This window comes from Sphaerodactylus townsendi, linkage group LG05 (assembly GCF_021028975.2).
Source record: "Sphaerodactylus townsendi isolate TG3544 linkage group LG05, MPM_Stown_v2.3, whole genome shotgun sequence".
Taxonomy (NCBI): Eukaryota; Metazoa; Chordata; class Lepidosauria; order Squamata; family Sphaerodactylidae; genus Sphaerodactylus; species Sphaerodactylus townsendi.
The window spans coordinates 59,624,587-59,650,022 of NC_059429.1; the positions used below are offsets into that span (position 1 = coordinate 59,624,587).

Below are 25,436 nucleotides of genomic sequence, written 5' to 3' on the forward strand. Positions count from 1 at the left end.
TAACCTACATCCACTAATGTCAAACTTATTTGTTACACTTAACAAAAAACAGATAAATTTAACTAATGGCTTGTAAAACATTTCACTAATAAGGATATTCATTATATATCCAGAAAGAAATGTGGGATTTATGGCAATTCCACAGAGTTTTCAGGGCAAGAGATGAACAGAGGGAGTTTGCCTTTGCCTGCTTCTGTATAAAAATCCTGGTCTTCCTCGGTCATCTCACATCCAATACTAGCCAATATTCACCTTACCTACGATAACCAAGGTTATTGTACAGGTTAGGCTTATCCTATTTCGACCAAGCTAGTCCGGGCTGTTCAGGTTAGGGGAAATAATCATTTAGTGAGATTTAAAAGGAACAACAACAATACTTCAGTGTCTTAAAAATGCACTAACCTGGCTTAACAATATTAAACTGCTATGTTGTGGTTTTTGAAATTAGCTGACACTACTCTCTGGTATCCTAGGGGTCAGTTGTGTTGAGGAATTACACAGGTAATTACAATAACCGCGTTCTTAGTGGTTGCTAATATAAATATGATCCATGACAGAAATGCAGGGATGCATCTTTCAATACAGATACCTCCTAAACAAATATGTGCCAAGTTGTGTTAAAATCAGAATAAGACTATGGTGGATTCCACACAGGGCAAAAATAATGGGTGTAGAGCACAATACAAACTGGGTTTTTTGGGGGGGAGGGGGAAGACTTTGCATAGGTCCCATCCGCAAAACAAGTTTGCCCTGTTTTATTTCCCTCAAACAAGGATTTTTGAAAATTACTAAACCAGTGATTCTTTTGCAAAATCCCATGCAGACGGCCAGCCAGGATGCCCTTTTATTTTCCTCCCTTCCACTGCACTATCCACAGTCAGGGAGAATCCTGCCACAGCAATATGTTCATTATTGCCCTGCCATTGCAGGGAGTCCCTTTTCTTTTTTCTTTGGCATATTGCACATGCACAAGAAGAAGAAGAGTTGGATTTATATCCCACCTTTCTCTCCTGTAAAGAGACTCAAAGGTGCTGACAATCTCCTCCCCCTCCCGCCCCACAACAAACACCCTGTGAGGTAGGTGGGGCTGAGAGAGCTCGGAAGAACTGTGACTAGCCCAAGGTCACCCAGCTGGCGTATGTTGGATAGCACAGGCTAATCTGAGTTCCCCAGATAAGCCTCCACAGCATAAGCGGCAGAGCGGGGAATCAAACCCGGTTCCTCCAGATTAGAGTACACCTGCTCTTAACCACTATGCCACTGCTGCTCCTACACCACAGCTACATAGGTGCAGCCAATCGTATTGTGGGACGACTGGCATGGCTACAGCAGTTTCACTTCTGTATGCCTGTGCAGCTATGTGTGTGTTGCAGGAATTTTTTTAAAAAAGAAAAGTGTCTTTGTGCAAAGGCACAAAAGCAACCCAGCACGCATGAGAACAGGAAGAAGGAAAATGGGTTCCTTTATAACAACTGCAACCTGTTATACATTTGCTGTGTGAAATCCACCTATGTATGAAAATTGTTTCCCTACTTTTAGAAAATCTTTTGTTACTCTGGGACTAATCTACACAATGCACAATGATAATTCAATATCTCATCAGCTGATGAATTTCAGCTGTTATTGTGAACTGCCTGCAGTGATTGTTGTGGGTTTTCCAGGCTGTATGGCCGTGGTCTGTTAGATCTTGTTCCTAATGTTTCACCTGCATCTGTGGTTGGCATCTTCAGAGGTGTATCACAGAGAGAAGTCTGTTATACGCTGTGTCCAGGATAACAGACTTCTCCCTGTGATACACCTCTGATGATGCCAGCCACAGATGCAGGAGAAACGTTAGGAACAAGATCTGCCAGATGACGGCCACATAGCCCGGAAAACCCACAACAACCAGTCGAATCCGGCCGTGAAAGCCTTCGACAATACGTTGCCTGCAGTGAGTTGACAATAAGCGACTTGAAAACATTATCTGTGACAATTTATTGTTTGAAGTTATTTTGTATATTCAAGTAATCACTTGCTGTGAAAAGCTTCTATGAGGTCTCATGGAAATAACCTTTCATTTAGTTTTACATTAAAACTTTATTCCCAGGTTCTTGGATGTGATTTGCAGGATTCCTAATGTTTGATGACTCCCTCAAGCCAGAATAGGAAAAACTATAATGGTCTGAGTTCATACTAGGAACAAGTGTATCATCTTTACCATTCTAATTTTGCAGTTTCAATAGAGATGGATTTGTTTCATAAGAACAGTTCTTCAGAGTGAATAACATTGCAGTCACCATTTACCTTCATATTTACCTAGCTTTCATAAATATATTGCAGTTATTCACCAATATAGTATCTATATTAATTACTAATGTCCGTTGTTATTACCTGTTCTTTTATTTTTATCCACATAACAATACTTCAGTTCAAAGTCTTTTAATAAATCATGGATCTCCTGGGGAAAAAAAAGACAGACAATGTATCAAGCAACTCTTCTAGCCTATCATTTTTTATTTTACTGTTGAGGAAATGTTCCAAACCAACAATTACACCACAAACATACAAGACAAACATTAGTTAGGAATTAATATGAGTGAGCAATCACAACAGCAGTGGACTATATTAATTGAAAATAAAAGTTCATAAAGTAGTGTGAGATAAAGTTGACATCTACAGTTAATAATGCAGTTCAAATACACTTCTGCTGTATTATACAGCAAACCTCACAGTGAGATTTCCATTCAAATATGTTATTCTTTTCACTGTAGAAATAAAACACCACAAATGGAATCTTAGATCCATGTGACACTGGACACCAAGCCAATTAGCTGTGACAATATCTATGATTAGCCAATGCAATCCCTGCCCTCTGTTCCCATTTCATATCTTGTTTGTACCACAACATATCACGATTGCTTCTGGAAGCAACAAGTTTTGTCAATGCAAACAACACAGAGAGAAGGACCATTAAATTATTCCTGTGAATTTTAGTGATTTTTTCCTCTGTCTGAATGACTGTTCCCTCCTCTATAATTATATATTTCTTTGTTAATCCCTATAAAGGCAAAAAAACCCCCCACCATCTGTTTTGGTGCTAAATGCTTCTCATTTTTTCCAATTTGCTCTTGCATCCTTTTCCTCTAGTGAACTGAGCAATGAGAAGGAAAACACATATTAACTTATCAGAAGAGAGACTCTCTTCTGTATGGACTCATTGCCAAATATCAGTTAAGTTTTTCACATGCTCCCTGATTCCATTGCTTTCAATTTCATTTATGTTTACATGATTAAGATCTTTGGCTAGTTACTGAAATATGCCAGGACTATCAGAGGCCACAGAAAACTGTGATTTAAGAGCAGAAAGTGATATTCAGAAGGCACACCTTAATCTTATGGAAGATACAGTAGAGGACCAAAAAAGATAAGAATTCAAGAGTTGAGTTCACAAGTTTGTTGCAGAGAGTGGAACTCCGCTGTCCACAAGCAACTCTCTTCCTCGCTATCTCAGTGCTGGCATATTTCCGCTAAAAGTTGGGTATCAGATGTGGGGGATGCAATTTTAGTGTTTTCTCTGGTGTCATTTTCAGTCGATACACCCCTGCCCGAACCCCCCCCCTCCCCGCTAAGCTAAGGTGCAGGAGAGCTTGAGCACTCTAAACGTGACACAGCTGGTGACAGCAGATCCCTTCAGAACCTTTTTTTTTAGCTCTTTAACTGTCATATCGATATTGTACAGGCTTGAGGGCTATCAATATGACATTTTTGTTTCTGGAAAAATTCTGGCCATTAATCCCTGGAAATTCCTGTGAGGAGTGTGGGGGAGATGACCAGAAGGAGCAAAACCCCACAGCAAGAGAAAACATTGGAGTTTCCCCGCTTTCACTAATTGCGGGATTTCTGAGATCTTCGGCACTGTGAGCATAACCACATTGATACAGAAATCTCTGCCTCAAATCAAACGTACCTTCGCTGTGGGGAAGAGGACCAGTGAATAATTGGTCTCAGAGAGGTTTCAGTTCTATCTGGAGACCTTTGCTGTTCATTTGTTCCTTCAAACCAACCTTCATTGATATTTCTATACAACTCCTGTCTCAGTGATCTCTGTGTTCTACTTGCTCACCACAAAGCTTACCTCATGATGTTGTGCTTGGTACCTTAAGAACATCTGGTAACTGAGGGGAAGGTTTACAGTTTAAAATAAACTTTGTTCCCCAACATCATAAGAGGCTGTGTGGGTCCCCTCAGTAGCCAGCAAAGGCTAGTCATACAGCTAACATAGGGCCCTCCAACTGGCCAGCGATAGAGATGGAAGAAAAATATGGAATTTTCTGATACTAATGGAAACTTGGCTAATCACAGAGGTGGGATGATATTGTTAACAAATTACCTCATTACAGACAGAGAATGCAGTGTGAGGAACAAAGCTTGGTTGATTAAAAACTAGCTTCTTGACCAATATCTCCCCACAGGAGGTCTGCCCTGCAAGCTTTTCAAAGAGGCAGAGTGTTGCCATGATGAAAGCACAGCATATTTGTGGATAAAATATGGCTTCCCTGTTTGATGGTCATTTTTCACTTCTGCCAACCTTCAGGTGGGGCCTGGAGATCTCACGGGATTAGAACTGATCTCCAAATGACAGAAGTCAGTCCCCATGAAGAAAATGGCTGTTTTGGTGGATGGCCTCTGCTGAGGTCCCTCCTTTCTCTAAACCCCATCCTCTTCAAGTTCCACCCCCAAATCTCCAGGAATTTCCCTATCTATGACATGACTAAGTGCTAAACTGCCATTTATATATACAATGACTTATAAGGCTTTAATCAAACCTAATTAGATATAATGCATCTCTGCTTTACAAAAGGTCTCCTAGATCACATCATGCTCCCATCTTGCCAACCTACTAATTCAATATAGATAGCTTAGTGAGTAATAGGGCTTGATGTGAGCAGGATCAAGTGTATTCTTTTTAGTCAAATTGGACACCAGTCTCTTATTTCACCGGTTAACAGCTGTCAAATGCCATGTTAATAAAACATGCTCGGCTGCTTAGACCATCTACATACTGATACTGTATTACTACTTCTCAGTAATCAAACACTCTTGAGTAATGGCTTGGCTTAGTAGGAGAAATAAAATCGTAACCAGAGGGGGGATTCTACTTTTCATTTCTCTGAAGTCTGGCATTCACAATATCACTGAAAAGTCTGCATCTCAAAAAAAAGTAAGACACTCACAGAGAAGTATTTTTAACTGTGCACAGATAAATTCTCTGTTTAAGGTTTTTATAAAACACACAATAGAAAGCATGCTTGAAAATTCCACAAGCATCACTTATTTTTATCAGGACATATTCCTTTGCAAATAGTCTGCCAATAGAATAACATTTTGAAAAATGAGTTACACGACACGTTAAACTTATCAAGGAAGCCTATATTTAGATTATGGGGACTTTCTGCCAACTACTTTTGTCTTTAAAAAGTTGGGAAATTACACACACCCACAAATACAGCCTGCTGGATTCAGGATGAAATTTGCAATTTGCGCTTCTACGAGTTCCAGATAGAAATTAATTGTAAAGGCATCTAAGAACAAGGAATTGCTTGGCCTGATGCTACTGGGGAAACTGCATTTAACTTACAAACTCCTCATACATAACTTCATTTTGGAGATTAACTGTACATCAGGTATCTAGCATAACAAACTGAACAACAAAGTAATGGTGCCCTAAAGCAACAAGTCATATGTTTAACTGCAGCTGTAATTCTCTTCTTTGATTCAGGGAAGGATACATAACTCATTCTATTTCATTTGCACACATCTGTCTTTGATATTGAGAGATTATAGTGTTAAAAGTCATCCAGTGAGCTTTAGTTTTTTTTAAAGAAACCCTGACTAGGGTTGCCAACCTCCAGGTGGGGGCTGGTGATCTCTTAAAATTACAACTGACCTTCAGACTATACAAATCACTGCTTTGGAAGGAAGACTGCATGACATTATACTGTACACAGCCCCCACCCCCTCTAAACCACCTCCTCTAAACCACGCCCTCTAAACACTCCCAGGTTCCACCCTGACATCTCCAGGTATTTACAAACCCCAAGTTGGCAACCCCCATTCTGATATTCCCAGTCCAAGGCCATCATTAAAGTCACTGCCCCACACCAGACTCTTATTTCTCGGTCTGGGCAGGGGATGTGACAGGTCAAGGGAGCCAGCACTGTGGTGCATTTGCCCCCTCTGCCAGCATAAGGGGCACCCCCACCAGCAAAGAGGGCAAAGACACCAGTGTTTGGGTGTCCAATAGCTACACTGTGGTGAAACCTGGGAGTGTGCGCCACCACAGAGCTACACTAGTGTCCAAGTGGACACCAGCGTGTGGGGCGAGGGCGGATGGGACGCTCCAAGGAGTGGAGCCAACTGCAGTCAGCTTCCACAGGGTCTTTCAAGCGGGGAACACTAAAGCTAGGGCTTCAGACATAAACCACCCAAACGCTGGGTACTCCATTCTGGCCTGTGTAGGGGATTTCCAGACGGCAGGGGTCTTTTGATTTTTACTGCCCCCCCCCCATGCCACCTGAAATCCCTCTGGAGGTGGTGCAGTGGAGGCACCATCCCTGGCAACTAGAGACGTTGATTGAGCTGCCTATAATCACGCTACTGTCAGCCAGATCAACAAATCAGTTTGTATACAGAACTGGGCTTTAAGGTAAAAGCATCAGACTTCAAGAGAGCAAAGTCTGCTTAAATACAAAATATTTGCAAAATTTTTGGGAAATGGATGTACTTTTAGCTTCATTAGTCAGACAATGCTGGCCATATATTACAAAGAGAGGAAATAGACACAATAAGAATGTATTCTTACGACACAGTGCAATGAGAGGATTCTTGTTTATTGGGTGCTAGTTTGACACTCTACCCCTCATACAACACCAGCTCTTGTTTGGGCATAATCTAGTTGAATCCGTGGGACTTATTTCTGAGTGAACATTATCTTGTTATGTGTCAACCTAATTTTTCAGATGCATATGCATACCCTGTAGATATTAGCAACAACTGACAGGACTCTACTTTGAAGGACTCAGAATGAAGATAAGCCTAATGACCTGAGTCATGAAACATCAAGAGGTGGTGTTGGAAACATCAAGAGGTGGTGTTACATTGTTTCCTGCCTCAACAACAGAGGGGTTTTTACTAGTAAACCAGATGCTGGACAGGGACCTAGGGATTAACACCTTTACTCTATCATGCTGGCACTATTCCTTTGATGTTAAACTGCTATTCTCAGGGACTTCCTTCCTTCTGGCTCTCACACTCTTTCTTTTAGCAAGCCTTTATTGGCATAGACCAGGGGTAGGGAACCTGCGGCTCTCCAGATGTTCAGTAACTACAATTCCCATCAGCCTCTGTCAGCATGGCCAATTGGCCATGCTGGTAGGGGCTGATGGGAATTTTAGTTCCTGAACATCTGGAGAGCCGCAGGTTCCCTACCCCTGGCATAGACAACAGTACAACAATAGTAAAAAACTGATTAAAAACATATACAGTACAGAAAATAAATGTTGTGGAAGGAAATCTACTGGCATTTAGTAATTTCCAGAAGAAAGTCTGCCACTATCATACAGAGAGAAGGATCAGGATTGTCCAGCAAGCAGTGTAATCTAAATAAATCAGGGAGATCGGGTAAATGTAAAGGAGTAAGATTCACATACTTGGATCTGATTTCCTTAAATCTGAAACAGTGTAGTAATTGGTGGGCCACAGATTCAACTGAGCCATCATTACACGGGAACAATCTATTAGCCTTTTCTTGCTTGTTAAATCTGCCATGTAACAAGGCAGAAGGCATAACATTAAACCTGGCGAGCATTATGGCTCTCCTTTGAGAAGGGTTTATTAAACAATACAGGTAGTGTGCCAAGTGGCCCTGTTCAAATGGCTCTCACCCTCTCTCCATCTTGCTCTCAAAACCTTCTACTGCACCATGTGTGTAGAGAGGATAGATGCTGAGTGCATCCATCCCCATCCAGCTAGATTAGATTAGTGAACCTATCTATCTACTTTTCTATCCAGAATGGAGTTCACTAATAAATACTCTTTCTTATTAGATTAGAAACTACAAATGACTCTGACTTTTCTTTGTGCCAAAGCTCACGTGCATATTTTGGATTTGCTCCACTGTGCACAGCCTCAGCGCATTCTGCTCATTGTGTAAAAATTTAATCTCTACGAGGAGATTATCCAACAGGATGTCCCCATTATAGCAACACAACTGAAGTCCACCCTCCAAGGCATTCGTTTGCTCCAGAACTGATCTCTTCTCTAGAAATCAGTTGTAATTTTGGCATATCACCAGGCCCCACCTGGAGGTTGGCAGATCTAATTACCTTACTAAATAGGGAACCATGAATGCATTTCAGATGCAGTGCACAATGTATTGTCAAAGGCTTTCACGGCTGGATTCAACTGGTTCTGGTGGGTTTTCCAGGCTGTGTGGCCATGGTCTGGTGGATCTTGTTCCTAACGTTTCACCTGCATCTGTGGCTGGCATCTTCAGAGGTGTATCAGAGAGAAGTCTGTTATATGTAACAGACTACCCTCTGTGATACACCTCTGAAGATGCCAACCACAGATGCAGGTGAAACGTTAGGAACAAGATCCACCAGACCACAGCCATACAATGCACATTTTGAGAAAAAAATCACTCCATGCAATCCTATATTACACAGATGTATTTATTTGTTTGTTTGTTTATTTATTTGTTCAATTTTAGTATACCGCCCCATCCCCAAGGGGCTCTGGGTGGTGTACAACATAGTCGCCATACAATACAATAACAAAAGGGGCACCTAACATTAACTAAAACAATATAAACTAATGAATTAAGCCCCATAGACCTTAAAAAACTAATTTAAAACAGCGATTAATACATAAAAACAGCGCTCCACAAAACCCTACCTAAAATCCTCCTAACAAGGAGGAGGGGGGCAGGGTGGGTCCCAAAGATGTCAAGGAACCCTCAAACGGGAGAACAGAGGGGGGCAGAGGGGGGCACCATTCAGCAACTGGTCTCTCCAAAGGCCCGGTGGAACAACTCGGTCTTACAAGCCCTGCGGAATCACCCTAGATCCCGCAGGGCCCGGATAGCTGGAGGAAGAATTTTCCACCAGGCCGGGGCCAGAGCCATAAAGGCCCTGACCCGAGTGGAGGCCAGTTGCATCATTGAGGGGCCAGGGACCTCCAGCAAATTGGCCTCTGCCGAACGCAGAGGTCGAGTAGGGACATATGGTGTAATGTGGTCCTGAAGGTACGAGGGTCCCAGGCTGCGCAAGGCCTTAAAGGTCAACACCCACACTTTGAAGATGATCCGGAATTCAACTGGTAACCAATGCAGGCAGCGCAGCACAGGCTGAATATGGTCTCCGCATGTTGGACCAGTTTTAACTTCTGGATCAGGCGCAAGGGAAGGCCTGCGTAAAGCAAGTTACAATAGTCTAGCCTGGAGGTGACCGTTGCATGGATCACTGTGGCTAGGTCCGCGTGGGAGAGGAAGGGAGCCAACTGTCGGGCCTGGCAAAGATGAAAAAATGCAATCCGGGTTATATGGGCCACCATCAAAAGAGACGAATCCAGGTGGACTCCTAGACTGCGAACAGGACAAAACATCTCATCTTGTGAAATCTGGCTGGGAATGGTCATCTGTATCAATTGTCTTGACCCTTTTCTTCCCACAACACCTTGTTAAACTTGAGCATTTCTGGGCAGTACACTTCTAATAGCAAATAATGCAAATGCTTATAATCAGTGCGCTTACAGTGTTCAAATATAGTGATCAAAAATACATTTACAGCAAACAGCACTAAAACCACATCATTTGCAACAACTAAATCTATATTTCTATCCAAGTATCCTCCAAACTATTAGTCAGAATGATGATGCAAAACATGCATAAAGGCAGGACATTATTTATGTGCCAAGTTTTCTAAACATATCTGCATGCAATGTAATACTGCTATGGATATCCAGGAAAACAATTCTGATACAAATGAATGTGAAGCTTACTCGAACAGGCAGCATGGCTAATGAAAATGAAAACATCTATGCAATGAACTCCTTTTTTGGTAACACTCACTGCAGTATTATACAAGAACTATCTGCACCATGAAAATAAGTGTGCTAAAATAGCTCCTAACAACTTTCCCCTAACAATGAAACTCTGAATAGCTACTATGTTCAAACCAGTTTCTTTCAGTTACTGTATAAATAAAATATATTTTATGTGTATGTAACTATACAAAAAATACTCCACATAGTTTAATGAGATTTTCCTCCAAGTCAACAAGTACAAGTTTGCAGCCTTATTCAAGAATAAGTCCCAAGAACATTGTGGATTTCCCCCTCGATGTATAAAGGTCTAAGACTGGTTTGAGATCATCTCAGCAGCATCTTAAGCTCTGGCTGGCAGTGGATAGCAACTAAGTCCTATGCCACCATATGTACACTATACCTGTGTAACTCTGGTGCTGGAGTACAAATGGGTTCTACTCCCTACTCCTTAGTAGCAGTGAGGAACTCACACTCAGGAAAGGCTGGAGCAGGGGTAGGGAACCTGCGGCTCTCCAGATGTTCAGAAACTACAATTCCCATCAGCCTCTGTCAGCATGGCCAATTGGCCAGTTGGCCATGCTGGTAGGGGCTGATGGAAATTGTAGTTCCTGAACATCTGGAGAGCCGCAGGTTCCCTACCCCTGGGCTGGAGCAATCATTTGATGTTTGCCAAAGTATGTTCTTGTAAGGGGGTGTGGGCTGCTTGGGTTGCACTCTCCCTGGATCACTGCTGCTTGTCTTATAAGCATGCCGCATGCATAATGGAGCAAGGGAAAAGAGATGGAGAACAAAGTGTGATGATACGAAAAAGTGGCAGAAATAACCTCCTCTGCTACAGTGGCACCTGGAGATTAGTCAACCAAAATGATTAGCATGTGGAGCAGTCTATCACATGAGTGACCCATTCCATATGATTGTGTTTAATGAAGCGAAACCTCAGCTGAGTCTGTAACTCCTTCCGAGGCTGTCTGGTGCTCAAAGATTTCTAATGCCATATATTGTGTCTTGTCACTGTGACTGAACTGGGTGCATGGTTAGAGGATCATTACCCAGTGCATGAGGTACAGGTGCTAATCTGTATCTCCTTTCTGCTGTGCTGCTGATTGGTCTGTTGCAAGACCAACGATGGGCTTAGTCTTCTTTCCAGCATTGTCTTGTTAGTGGGATCTGGACCCCTGGCTCCTGTTTCCTACCCAGGTGCCTTTCCCAGTGAGTTCTTATGTGTTCTGTGAACATATTCCCTTGTTGCTGTTCTAATAAGTGAATTCCTTTTGCCTGGCAAATGGCTGGTGCTCCTGAGCCCCTCCTCACATCCTTGCCTGAGAAAGACCTCGGTCATTTTGTCAGGATTGTTCTGTTTAAAAAATTGCAGTGACACTGTGATGCTATGGCTAGAATGGTAGTGCTTCCTTTCCTGCATATGAGCCTGCTGAAGGAAATTCACTGCAGGAGGGAACATGAAGTAGAATTCTCATTCGGACTTTTATTCTACCAGTATAGAATTTAAAAATTTTCCTTACTAGTCTTCATACTTCTTAATGAAACTTCTCTGTTCTGTTAAATTATTTTGTTGTTTCTTTGCATGGACAGTGCAATCCAGAACAGTTACTCCACTCTGTTCTGGATTGCACTGTAACGTTAAGTTGCCTCAAATCTCTGTAAGGTTCTCTTTAAAGGCTCTATTATTTACACCTCTTCTCACCTTATCATCTCTTCATGATTTTGCCTCATTTTTATTGCTTTTATTGCTAAACCTTTACTTTCTTGTGTTTCCTTATTTTATTTATTTATTTGTTTGTTTGTTTGTAAAGGGCTCAAGGTGGCTCACAGTACAGCTGTTTTCAATAACAGCATATAAAATACATAAATAAAACTTAACTCCATTAAAACAAATTTCCAACAGCAGCAGTTACTTAAAATTTAAATAACAAAGTTAAGAGCAAGCAAATTTAAGGACAGGCGCCTGATCTAAAGGCCGGGAGGGAAGAGGCAGGGCCCAAGATGGAATCAAGGCCCTGCCAAGATGGAAAACTGGCAGCCTCAGTGGGGGGCGGTAGATCAGTGGCCAGCCCCGCCAAAGGCCCAGTGGAACAGCTCCATCTTACAGGCCCTGCAGAACTCACGAAGGCCCTGCAGGGCCCGGACAGCTGGAGGGAGAGCATTCCACCAGGCAGGGGCCAGAGCCATAAAGGCCCTGGCCTGGGTCGAGGCCAGCCGCATCGTCGCAGGGCCAGGGGTTTCCAGTAGTTCCACCGCTGCCGAACGCAGCAGTCTATGCGGGACATAAGTGGTGATGCGGTCCCACAGGTATGAGGGCCCCATGCCACGTAAGGCCTTAAAGGTCAATACCAGCACCTTGAAAACGATCCGGAACACCACTGGAAGCCAGTGCAGGCGGGACAGAATGGGGGTGATATGATCTAAATAACTACCACCCATCAAAAGCCAAGTCGCCACATTCTGTACCAGCTTCAACTTCCGGATCAGTCACAAGGAAAGGCCCGCGTAGAGCGAGTTACAGTAATCCAGCCTCGAGGTGACCGTCGCATGGATCACCGTGGCCAGGTCAGACTGACAGAGATAGGGAGCCAGCCGCTGGGCCTGGCGAAGATGAAAAAATGCAACCTGGGTAACATGGGCCACCTGGCCCTCCATTTCTGTGCCTTCTTTCTGAATGAGAACTTCTCCCTTTTGGATATTTGGCTACTCTTCTCTATGTTCCCTTTAGAAATGATCAGAACTAATCTATTCTTTCCTTTAAATTTTTCCTGAGGCTGAATGATACCTTGGCTGTTTTCTTCCTTGTAGATTAATATTGTATAAGATTTCAATTCTTTTTTGCACTTTTAAGTCTCACCCAGCTAGTGCAAAGTTTCCCACTTCCCCCTCTAAGTTTCCTGTTGGCTTTTGTTTTCAGATCAGGCTGCAACCTGTTCATTTTATTTCTACACAGCTCCTAGTATTTTAAGGTTCTTTTATAATGCTGATGCAAGTTCATAAGTGTAAAAGCAAGACTAGCATATAAAGATTAGCCAGGTTGGCTCAGGAAACATCCTCTTCTATCAACATTGACTGTTTTTCCTCCAGGGTAAGTAGCTTAAATTTTAACTTATCACAACACTAAAAGCTATACAAAAGTTATACACTTGTCATCTGAGGATAAACCACACCTATCAGTCTTGCTAATTACTACACAGTAGTACATATAAAGGAATATGGACCAAGTGTTTATTCCTTCAAAAGCAACTAAAGCACAACATTAGAGGCCAAAAAAATGACAAACACTTAATGTAGTTACAGATTTTTTAAAAGATTCAAATTATGATCTTTAATAAAACTAGAGAGACTTCTGTATTCATTCTTTTCACAAATAACATTACTATACCCATGTAAAAGATAAATTCCAGAAAGATAACCATGTTAAGTCTATTTCACCTAAAACAGCCAAGAGTCTTATTCATCTTAAAGAGTAACACATCTGTTGTAGCTTGACAGATTCCCATGAGTCAAAACTCAATCCAGTTGGCAAATCTACTACTGAAAAAGTATGATTGCAGAGGCCAGAATACTCATTCTTGCATGAGACAGTATACTTACATTAGATTGTAGAACGCCAATGAAATCAAGACTGCAAAAGAGAACTTAGAATAGGTTCACAGCCCAATCCAGAGCTGATGGGTGGGAGGGGACAGTGCCACTTTAGTGCAGCTCTGCCGGCTCCGAAGGGCTTTCCTGCAGTGCAGGAAGCCTGAAAATGTAAAAGAAAAAAAAATCACCTCAAAAGCCCTCATAAGGGTGAATAAAGATATGCCACAAAAATCTTGGAATATCTCTGCTGGCAGCTCTGCCCGCACACGAGAGCCAATTGGATTCGGGAAGCTAAGGTCAGCTCTACCCCCAGTATACCCCAGAATACTCCCACAACACTGGCGCAGCTGGGGGTGGCACAGGAGCACCGAGATGAGTCTGGGTGCTGCAGCTGGCCATCGCAGAGAACCACAGAGGCTGGGTGCCAGCGGATTTGCCCCTCCACTGATGTAAGTGCCCAGTGAGGGTATTTTTTCTGGCTTAAGCCTGAGCCACCTCCAGAGGGGGATTCAACACCCCCCAGCTTGAACTACCTGACTATTCCCAATTCTTGGTGAATTAGCAAACTAATTCTGAATTGTGTGCATAAGCTTGTAAAGATGGGAAAACTTTTTTCAGTAGGAAGATAACAATGTCAAGTCCAGATCTGAGTATCAAATTTTTAACAATTCAATTTAGCAAATCCTTATTGGAACTTTGACCTTTTTTTGACTGGAGTCCTGCAATATTAAGTTTATTGCTGAATGTTTGGGAGACAAAAATGATCTCTTACTGGTTTCAGAGTATTTACATTTTTAGTGACTGATTTATGTTTATTTCATTACCAAGTCAATATCATTCTCAACATGGCCAAATCTGTGGATACTTAAACCTGGAGACTGGAGTCATGGACATACAAGACAAGACTTTCCACAAAACAGAAAATCATCCCAGATTTGCAAAAGAATCTGATAAAAGATACAAAGGATGAGTAACACTGCCAAAAATACTAGAAAATACTAGAAACCACAGCAGGAGCTTTAAGGAACAGCACTCAGTGGCCATTGCTACCCAGCCACACAGTATTGCCAGTAGTCAAGTCTTGGCTTCTATCAGTAAAAGTCAGGGGGAAGGGGAAAGTCACAGTCCTTCCCATAGTTATTTTGGTCTTTGAGAAGGAACTCATCAGAGCCAAGCCCAGCAGCAACCACTAGGCAATTTGCTACCATGCTACTCGAATGACTCACTCAGGCCCAGTTGCTTGCTAGTGTTAAACAGCAGCCCCCTCTCTATTAGAATCTGGGAGATCTGGTTCAAATCCTCATTCGACTACAGAAGCTCACTGGGTGACTTTGGGCCAGTTATGCATTGTCACAGGGTTGTTGTGAGGATAAAATGGAAGAGAGGAAAATTTTGTAAGCTGTTTTGAGTTCCCTTTTGTGGCCAATAGTTGGGTATAAGGAAGTTAATAAAACATAGCTGAAGATGGGGGGGAGGGGGGCAGAAAAAAGTACGTGGAAAGGAGAAAAGGAAACATCGGAAAGTGAGGGCCTGGGCATCGGGCTGGGACATTTCAGAAGGGTTGTACTGGACTCTTTTCACTCATGCTTCATGACTGGTTTTAAAAAGAAACAGCTTTAGCGGCTTCCTCATCTACAGTTGAATTCAGTCTTTGTAAAGATGCCCTTGAATTTATCATCTGCCCAAATTTGATACTGTAGGTTGTGACATCATACTGAATTTGCAGTACACGCTGTACAAGTCATTGACTTTATTCTTTATTACTTAACAGGATATCAAGAGTTTCCACAGAACAGGGGTCCCCAACATAGTACTCATGTCCTCCAAATGGTTTTATAAAGTGGGCAGGACCAAATGGGGACAGGCCATTGAAGAACTGATTGGCTGTGCAGATTTAATGAAGGTACTTTGGTAGAAAATGCCACCACAGCACAAGTATATTCACTGCATGAAGGTGCCACCACAGCACAAATATCCTCACTGCATGACACATCTATGCAAGAAAGCATTTTAAAACAGGATCTGGAACAGAGGTTCTGTCTGACATGTTGAAGAATTACAAACAGAATTACCCAGAACCTCATGCCTCATGTTTTGTGGTTTGCTCTGCCTCCTTTAGCAGCAACTTTGTAGACAACTCTGGCTCCTGTGGCAGCCACTTTTTAGGTGAGTCTGCCACCACTGCACTGAACTTTTTTGACTCATACTTTGGACATTATTATCAGTTTCTCATACAGATTAACTCAGTGACTTTTATTAGATTGCTTATGAAGAAACACACAGGTGGATTCCACATGGGGTAAATATAATGTAGGATGCTATATAAACTATATAAACTGTTTTTTTTTGGGGGGGGGGACTTTGCACAGGTCCCGTCTTCAAAACAAGTCTGCCCCGTTTCATTTCCCTCAACCTGGGATTTTTGAAAATCACTAAATCAGTGTTCCTTTTGCAAAACCCTGGGCTGGAGCTGCTCCTACACGAATTGCCTGGCAGGAGGTGCTGTATTTCCTTACCTTCCACCACACCATCCAGTCAGGAAGAATCCACCTGCCACTGCCCTGCTGTTGCAGGGAGGCCCCTTTTTCTTTTCTTTTGCTAGTTGCAGATGTGCACCTACACAACTGCAGACAATCATATTATGGGACAATTGGCATGGCTGTGGGGTTCATTTCTGCATCCCTCTCATGTCACACATATGAACAGGAAAAAGGGAAACAAGTTCCTTTATAAAGACTGCAGCCAGTCATATGTTTGCTGTGCGGAATTGACCACAGTCACCTTGTTTTCATCTTGGGCCTTCATTGCAACCATCATGAGGCAGCAACTGTGAGGATGGTTGAAAAACAAAACAGAAGTCCAATGGAACCTTGAAGACTAACAAAATTTATTCCAACATTATGTATCATAAGAGTTCACTTCCTCAGATACAGAGGAACAAAATAATTTACCTCATTTTAAGAAAGCTACAAAAGGTGAAAGGGGGGGGGGGGAAGTTGAGCAAAGAGAGTCCTGGTATCAAATCTCATGTGATTCTCTAGTTCTACAAAACAGATATTGAGAGAGGTCAGAGGTTTTAGTTGCTGTCTCATGTGGCTAAAAATAAAAACACAATAAAAGCTAAATAGCAAACTAATTATTTAAGGAATGAAATAATTAACCAAGATCAGTAAAGGGATATGGTATGATACAGCATATTAATAACAGTCTACAAAAGTGTCTAAAACTGGGTTCCCTTTAGGTTACTAGAAAATATGTGAGGAAGCCCACGTCTCAGTTTAAGTCAGGATGATAAAAAGCTGTTTAACTTCTTGATGAGTTCTTATTCAGCACCTTCCCATTTTATATTCCTTTAGAATATTTTGTTTTTGTAGAACACATCTGCAGTAGTATATCCAGGAATATTAAAATATTGCCCAGTGGTCCCTATTACAATACAATTATGTCAAGGCTGCAATTAAATCAGGTTTTAAACTGTGATTCAGTACTGTGCTAGAGCAATTCCATTACATGTGAAGCACCCAACTATGTGATCCCCAACTAGAAAGGTCTTGGGTAACAAAGGTTGAAAAAACCCTGTCCAAGAACCTGAACAAATGCTATCAGAGTATACAGGGATGAACTGGATGGACTAAAGGCTGAATAAGATGGCTTCCTACGTTCCGGCTGCAAATGAGTCTTTACTAGAAAGTGCATAGTTAGGGGACAAATGATTTTTTTAAAATACAGCCATACATATTAAACAATCTGAAATCATTTTCATTCTTTGAAATAAAAAGTTCACTTATCACAATAGTATATTTCATAAGGAGAATAGTTCTGGTGACAACTTTCTGCATACTCAAGCATGCTATGTCCACTCAGCCTCAAAAGAAAGCATACTCAAAAGAAAGTATGTCACTCTACCTGAGGCACTAAGCTTGTTCAGCATTCATTAAAACATTGTACATGTCAGGAGTTAGACAACCCTGGCTAATCTGTCAATCACAAGCAATTTATATAGGCCATTTGTGTATTGGTTGCAGCAAGCAACCCCACACTTTTTTACAATGTTCTTTTTTGGAAAATGTAATGTCAGACTATCTTGAATCTGTATTTGTCTTCATCTACACTACAGTAATGGCTCTAATGAGTCATTAAAATTAATTCACAGACCTAGTAAAAGAAACACCAGCCAATACATGGGTCACAGGGTAGGCTGAGAACATGTAATTTTCAAATTTGAAACAAAACTATAAGCTTGATACTGTATGGCAGTGGTTCCCAACCTGGGGTATGCGTACCCCAGAGGCACACACAGGAGTGTTTGGGTTTGTGTGAAAAAAAATTACATAATGGGTTTGCTAATATGAGGGTATAAATGGAGGGAAATGGGTGGCCCAAGGCTTGGCAAGTGAAAAAAGGTTGGGAACCCCTGCTGTATGGGAACAGCAGGCAAGAGAACAGAAGCATGCTTACAGGCAAAAGAATTGAAGGGAAAACTGTTTCCTTAGGTTTCATTTCTATCATTCTTGCAAGACTTCTGGCTGCTCTGCCATTCCATTTTATGTGATATCAAGCTTCCTCTCTTTACTCAAGCACCACAGTTCTTCCTCTGCTACGCCCAAGAGTACAGAATATATCAGGAATACAGACTATATTCCTCAGCAAATAGGATAATGCCAAAAATAAGAGGTCCATACCAGCCTCATATTGTCCTGTGTATAGCAAAACAGCAAAAAGGGAGGGCACCATCCCAAGCAGAGATGGCCTCTGACAAGTAGAAAGAGGGACCTACAAGCACCCTTCTAGCATCTCCAGAAGTCTGCCAGGACTTCTGCTCTACTAGATAGCCTTCATTCCAGAACATTTATATCTCCCAGCCCCTTCCCAGCACTTTAGAAGTGAGGGCTGTGTCTTCCTCCATTACTAATGTCCACATATGTCCTGCTCCCAGACCCCTTGCCTGGCGTACTTCACAGCTGCTCGAGCCAGCGGCCCCTTCTGCACTCCTGGAGATGCGGATCGCCAACATGCGTATCTCCTATGAATTGCACCAGCCCCCCTCACTTGCCCTTACTACCCCAAGCCAGGGAAAAGGCAAGTGCTGCCGTTAGCTGCCCCCCACCGCCCAGCCAAGACTTAGCCCTGCACTTTCCACGCCTTGGGCAGGAGCGACGAGGGGACGGGGTGTGTCACCCACCTGGCTGCTGCTTTCGGCGGGTAGGTTCCTCAGCAGGATCTTGCGCCTGTTGCTCAGTTCTCGCCTTGTGCGCTGCAGTCTGCGGGCGACCTCCTCAGGGGCCAAAGGGGTCGCGCTGGCCACCCCCATGGGCACCCCAAGCAGTTCCGTGCCGGACCCCGCCGCTGCCGCCATCTTGCCGGGCCAGACACGAACACACTCTTCTCGGACAGCCCGGGGGGAGACGGAGGGCCAGGCAAGGCGGGCTGAGAGGAGGGAGCCTGGATGGGAACGATCTCGGCACCACCCCGAGCGCAGGAACGAGCCGCGGTGAGCTGCGTGCGCCTCAGCGGGACACAAAGGAAGGAAGGGAAAGTCTCGCCTGCCTCCTGCCTCACCCCCACCCCACCCTTTAAAAGTACTTCGTTACACTTCGGCCTCATAAACTCCAACAGTAGTCAGACGGATGCAAAGAAAGTGTACACTAGTTAAACTTCCTCACGGCTGCTTTCAGTGGGGTAAAGAGCAAACGCCATATGCGCCTAGGAACGGGCGCGCCCACTCCCTTTCGAGCGTCCGGCCTTAACAAGTTTTGCCAATGCAGGGAAGGGGGCAGGAGCCAGGTTCCTGCAATTAACAGCTATGCGACACGCAGTAGTTCAGCAGAACAGGCCAGCATGGAGATGCAGAGAGCGAAACCTGTTAAAGTGCAAGTCGGAAAAAACGAAGCCGCCTGCACCCCCTCCCTCCATGATGCTAGAGGTGCCTTAGGACTCTATGCAAAAATGAATTAATGTTTTACCAGAGCTTCAGCGTTGTATTGGCGCTGCCAGCGCCCCTGCCATATTTTCGAAGCATCAGTCTAGATAGCTTTTTGTAAACTGCACAGGAGAAGAGAGGAGTGTAAAAATAGCAAGTAATACTCCCTGGCCTGAGGAAACTTTCCCCCCTGTTCTCCTGTTCTACTTTCTGTCTATTTTACTCTGTAAAATTTAATGACGTCTGAAGGAGTTTTCAGAGATAGATATTTAAACATTTTAGCCCTGGGAAGACTAGATGTACATAGACCACCTTGGTGATGGGCAGAAAGGTTGGCTATAAATGTTTAAAATAAACAAGAGAACAGCTCTATTTGTCCTATTGAGTTTCCATGTAAATTGCATCTGAGTTATTAGTACATTCTCACTATGGTTTCATTATTGTAAAAATATTTTTTAAAATTTAAAATCAGCAACTTCAGACATACAAGAGATAAACTGATTTAGAAGGTAATCCGGCAGAGGTAACACTAATGAAAACCCGTTCTAACCATTCTGATAACAAAAGGAAATAAAAGGAATAGATGTAGCCAAATGGAAGAATTTCCATAAAGAATTTAAAATTAGAATTTCTGAAATGCTTTTGTTTTTAAAATCCAAACAAATCAGAGCTGCAGTCCAACAACAACTAAACTCAGATTTGGCCAAATCTTTGGATACTTAAATCCAGTGACTGAAACTGAGAAACAGCATGACAGAGCTTTCTACAAATCTGAAAAGGGCCCAGGTTTGCAGAAAAATTAGAAATAAAAAGAAGAATACATTGGGGGTGAAAATACCCAAAAAATGGCAACAGGAGCACCTGTAGCTCTGAGCAATGTCGTTCCTCACTGGATGTTGCTAAGCAGCCACAACATTCCAAGGCTTCACTGTCAGTAAAAGGCAGGATAAGGGTCAAAGTCCTCTCCACGCCTTTTTGGCCGTTGAGGGAGGACTTATTGGGACTTGGCCTGATTAGGGTTGTCAACTCCATTTTGTGGTAGAGTCTGAGAAGGGCAAAGTTTGGGGAGGAGACAGGTCTCAGCAGAATGTAATGCCATAGAGTCCACTCTCCAAACCAGTTGTTTTTTCCACACAGCCAAATCTCTGTATCTGGACTCTAGTTTTAATTCTGGGAGATCTTCAGGTACGACCTGGACATAGGTCATCCTAGACCTGGAAGCAGCCTCTGAGTGACTTGATAGCACCTGACTGGCATGACTGTACGAGCATGACTACTTGCTACTGTTCTGCAACAGCCACCCTATGAAGGTCAGTGTAGCATAGCAGTTAGAGCTTCAGATAAGGGTCTGGGAGACCCAGGTTCAAGTCCCATATTGGGTGGAAGATCTCTGGGTGATTATGGATCAGTCATGTACTTTCAACTAACCTCCCTCACAAGACTTTTGTGTGAATAAAAAAGAGGAGAGGAAAATAGTTTTGGTCCTCACTGTGGTGCAAGGTGGATATAAAGAAAATAAACACATACATATAGCTGAAGATGGTAGGCAAAGAAAAGATAAGTTGGTGAATGGCTGACAAGGAGAAAAAGAGGCAGGGAAAGAGGAGATGAGGTGAGAGTTGCCAGGAGAACAGAAACTAGTATGCGGAGGAGATAGAGAAGAAAATGAGGTGTCACACTACCAAGTCCTTGAGGTTTCCTATCATGCAAGTGGCCTGGTCTAGCAGCTGGCACCACAAACTAGGCCAATGGTTTCTGAGGTAGAAGCTAGGGAGATGGGTGGAGAGGAAAAATGGAAGACAGAGGGGCAGAGAAAGATAGGCCCTTTCCGCATGGGCCAAAAACGACGGCCTGGGGGCGGTAAAAACCTTCGCACAGGCAGCGCCGACCTGACAGCGCTCCCCCCCCCAGGGCGGCGTCAGGCCGCCCTAAACAACAACCCTTTAAAGGGTTGTTGTTGGGGGGAAAGCGTCTTCCCGGCGGTGCGGTGCGAACCGCGCCGCCGGGAACACGCTGTCTCCCTGGCCCGTCCCACTCACCTTGTCCCCGTCATCACCTGCTGGCCGTTGAAGCCCCGCCCACGCTGTCCTCCGACCCCTGGAGGTCGGAGGGCAGCCGCATGGCTTTGACGGGCCAGCAGGCGTAATTTACGGGGACAAGGTGAGTGGGACCGGCCAGGGAGAAGAGGCGGCTCCGTGCGGAGCCGCCTGCCGTTTGCCGGCCTCTGCTGCGGCTGCTCGCATGCATGCATGCGAACGGCCTTCGCCTCCACGCCGGCGGAATTCTCGCCGGCGTGGAGGCAACAGGGAGGCCGTGCGGAAACGGCCATAGGTTCTTGGATAGGTAGGAGATAGGGATATTGACTGTGGGAAGGAAGTACCTGGAAATTTGGGGAGTTGAGCATGGAATTTGAGGAGGGGATAGAACTCAGAGGGGCATAATCACCATAGATTCCACTCTACAAAGCAGCCAGGGGCTGATGGGAATTGTAGTTCATGAACATCTGGAGTGCCATAGGTTCGCCACCACGGTACTATGCTGAGGTAGCTTCCCTCCCCAAACCTCACCTTCCCAAGGCTCCACCCACAAATCTCCAGTAATTTTCCAATCTGGAGCTGGTGACCCTAAGGGGGAATGGATCTCTGTAGTTGGGAAATCCAAACTGGACTTCATCAACCCTAGAAGGAGAGAAGGAAGCAGGACAAGGCAAAGGAACACAGAAGCTGAAATGGAAAGATGAACTAGTGAGTGAGGGGAAATGAGATGCCTACTGGAATTTTTGTAGATTTCCACTTATTGTTAATCAAATCTGTCATGAAAGTGATTAACTGGGCTTCCAGTTTTTGAATAGTGGCATAGGATGGTTGGTCTCAGACTCACTTTGAGATCCAAAGATCCAGCTTGTGGTTCTAAAGGAAGTTGCATGCCTCTCCAGAGCAAGGAGAGAGCAGGAGAAATCTATACATGCTCCCAAGACAATCTGTTCCAGCTGGGCTCATGTGGAAACTCAAATCACAGAGACCAACAGGGGTGGAGAAATTGGAGCACATGGCATCACCTCATTCCCAGGTGGAGCTGCCCGCCCCCTTCTTTTGGGAGGACTACATCCAAACCGTGAATACCTCTTGTTGATGGAATGAAGAAAAAAAAGATAATTAAAAGAGATGCCTAAAACCTGTTGCAGATAAACCCAAAAAGCATCGCAAGAACTCCCTAAAAGATTTGGAAGACAAGGAAAACTTGAAAAGTTAAACAATATAAAAATAAATGTAAAAGAGACTAACCAAGGGAGATTCTTTGAATTGAAGAAGTGAGAGAGTGAGTGCTGTTCTGCGGCCATGTAATAAACTGATCTGATGGTTTCTCCAACTGGAAGTTTGCCAGAGTAAGACCGGAAAAGAAATGATAATTTGAAAGCATCTTTCCATAAGAGAGGGAGGCAAGAGTGGTTCCAAAGTTAGTTTGTTGCTGATTGTGGGTGAATGTTGCATAATGCCACCTAGTGGCCATTAGAGACATTAACGATATAATGTCCTCAACCAGACAAAGCTTGGCTTTGTTGGAGATAATGGAGTTATTTGGAAACATAATGGAGTTATTTGAAAGCTATGTCTGCTATATACAGACTCTGCAGTCTGAAATAGGTTCTCTAAAAAACAATATTGGAAATATTCCAAGCAAAGAATTGGGAAATATACCACCAATAATGGCTGAACTTTTGAAGGAGTTTAAAGAAATAAAGTCTGATCTTAAAGAAATGTACAGCTGGAAGAAGACTTTAAAAAGGAGGAGGTCAAAGAGTTGGGGAAAAGTACTGTGTACAAGTGGAATGAAAAGTTAATGATCAGGCCATATTTTGTCTCGAACACTCCCAAAGGCACCTGGTGGGCCACTGCGAGTAGCAGAGAGCTGGACTAGATGGACTTTGGTCTGATCCAGCTGGCTTGTTCTTATGTTCTTATGTTCTTAACACCAGACAAAAGTGAAAACCCTTTTGCTGGCCTAATGGCCGTAATAAAACTGACTGAAAGTGAAAACCTTAAGGCTGAGATGGATACCAGAACAGGATTCTTCAAAATAAAATCTTAAAAAGAAAATTGTCTCAGCACTGTTCAATTTTTGGAGATGGAAGAGGAAGAGATGGATGCAAAGACTGAAAAAATCTACAGCATTAACTCAAAATTCAAACCATGAGGATTTTGCAGAGATGTCATATTCTTTGCAAAAGAAACTGCTGATCAAATCTTGGTGACTCATCAGAAATCACCATTCAGGATGGAGGAGAAAGATGTCATTGTGATTATAAGAGTCCCACAAAAGAGAAAAGACTGCTTTTTTAGCTCGTGCTCTGAAAAACAGATAAGATTTACTTGACTTACATAGGAGGGGCACCTTTTTACATACAAAGGACAGTAACAGAATCACCTCTATAACAAGTGCTAAATAATTTTTCAAGAACAATAAAAATTTTACTTAAAAATACCTAGCTGTTGAATTATTGAAATGTTTGATGAAAACTAGTAAAATAGATTAAAATGCTAGAATCATAAAGAGACCACAAGGGCCATCAAGTCCAACCCCCTGTCATGAAGGAACACACAATCAAAGCACTCCTGACATGTGAACATCCAACCTCTGTTAAAAAACCTCCAAAGGAGACTGCACCACGCTCCGATACAGTGAATTCCACTGTCAAACAGCCCTGACAGAAAGTTATTTCTGTGTTTAGGTGGAATCTCTTTTCCTGCACCTTGAATCCATTGCCCTGTGTCCTAGTCTCTGAGGCAGCAGAAAACAAGCTTTCTCCCTCTTTGACATGGAATCCCTTCAAATATTTAAACATAGCTATCATGTCCCCCCTTAACCTTTGCTTCTCCAAACATCCCCAGCTCCCTAAGTCTCTCTTCGTAGGGTGTGAATTCCAGACTTGTAACCATTTTGGTTGCCCTCTTCTGGACACATTTCAGCTTGTCAATATCTTTCTTAAATTGCGGTGCCCAGAACTGAACACAGTACTCTAGGTGAGGTCTGACCAACGCAGAGTAGAGTGGTACTCTACCTTCCCTCGATCTAGACACTATACTCTTATTGATGCATCCTAGAATTGCATTGGCTTTCTTGGCTGCCATATCACACTGCTGATTCATGTTCAGTTTGTGGTCTACTAAGACTCCCAGATCCCTTTCACATGTAGTGTTGTCAAGCCAGGTGTCTCCCATCCTATATCTGTGCATTTCATTTTTTTCTGCCTAAGTGTAGTATCTTGCATTTATCTCTGTTGAAATTCAGTTTGTTAGTTTTGGCCCAGCTCTCTTACTGTCCAGATCATTTTGAATCCTGACACTGTCTTCTGGGGTATTAGCTACCCCTCCTAATTTGGTATCATCTGCAAATTTGATTAACATGCTCTCTGTTTCATTATCCAAGTCATTGATAAAAATATTGAATAGCACTGGGCCCAGGACAGAACCCTGTGGCACTCCACTACTCACTTCTCACCAGGATGAAAATGAGCCATTGATGAGCACTCTTTGTGTTTGACCAGTCAACCAATTACAAATCCATCTAACAGTTGCATTGTCTAGTCCACATCTTTCCAGTTTACTTGGAAGAATATCATGGGGCACTTGTCAAAGGCCTTACTAAAATCAAGGTATGCTACGTCCACAGCATTCCCTTCATTTATCAAGCTTGTCACTCTATTAAAAAAAGAGATAATATTAGTCTAGCATGTCTTGTTTTTGAGAAACCCATGTTGATTTTCAGTGATCACATTATTCCCTTTCAAGTGCTTACAGACTGTCTCCTTAATTATCTGCTCTAGGAATCTTTCCTGGTATTG

At 43.1% G+C, this 25,436-nt stretch overlaps 1 protein-coding gene across 3 annotated transcripts in view; it reads right to left on the reverse strand.

Moving 5' to 3' along the window:
• Positions 1-19,435, reverse strand: part of RAVER2 (ribonucleoprotein, PTB binding 2) — a 49,160-nt gene extending 29,725 nt beyond the window's left edge. For 2 of the 3 annotated variants that reach the window (XM_048498665.1, XM_048498664.1), the window contains exons 1-2: positions 18,857-19,435; positions 2,374-2,440 (exon numbers count right to left, since the gene is read on the reverse strand). In XM_048498665.1, the coding sequence (XP_048354622.1) occupies positions 2,374-2,440; positions 18,857-19,030 (241 nt within the window). In that variant the 5' untranslated portion in view covers positions 19,031-19,435. The remainder of the gene's footprint in view (positions 1-2,373; positions 2,441-18,856) is intronic. The other variant, XM_048498663.1, reaches the window with a different exon arrangement.
• Between the last annotated feature and the right edge of the window lie 6,001 nt (positions 19,436-25,436).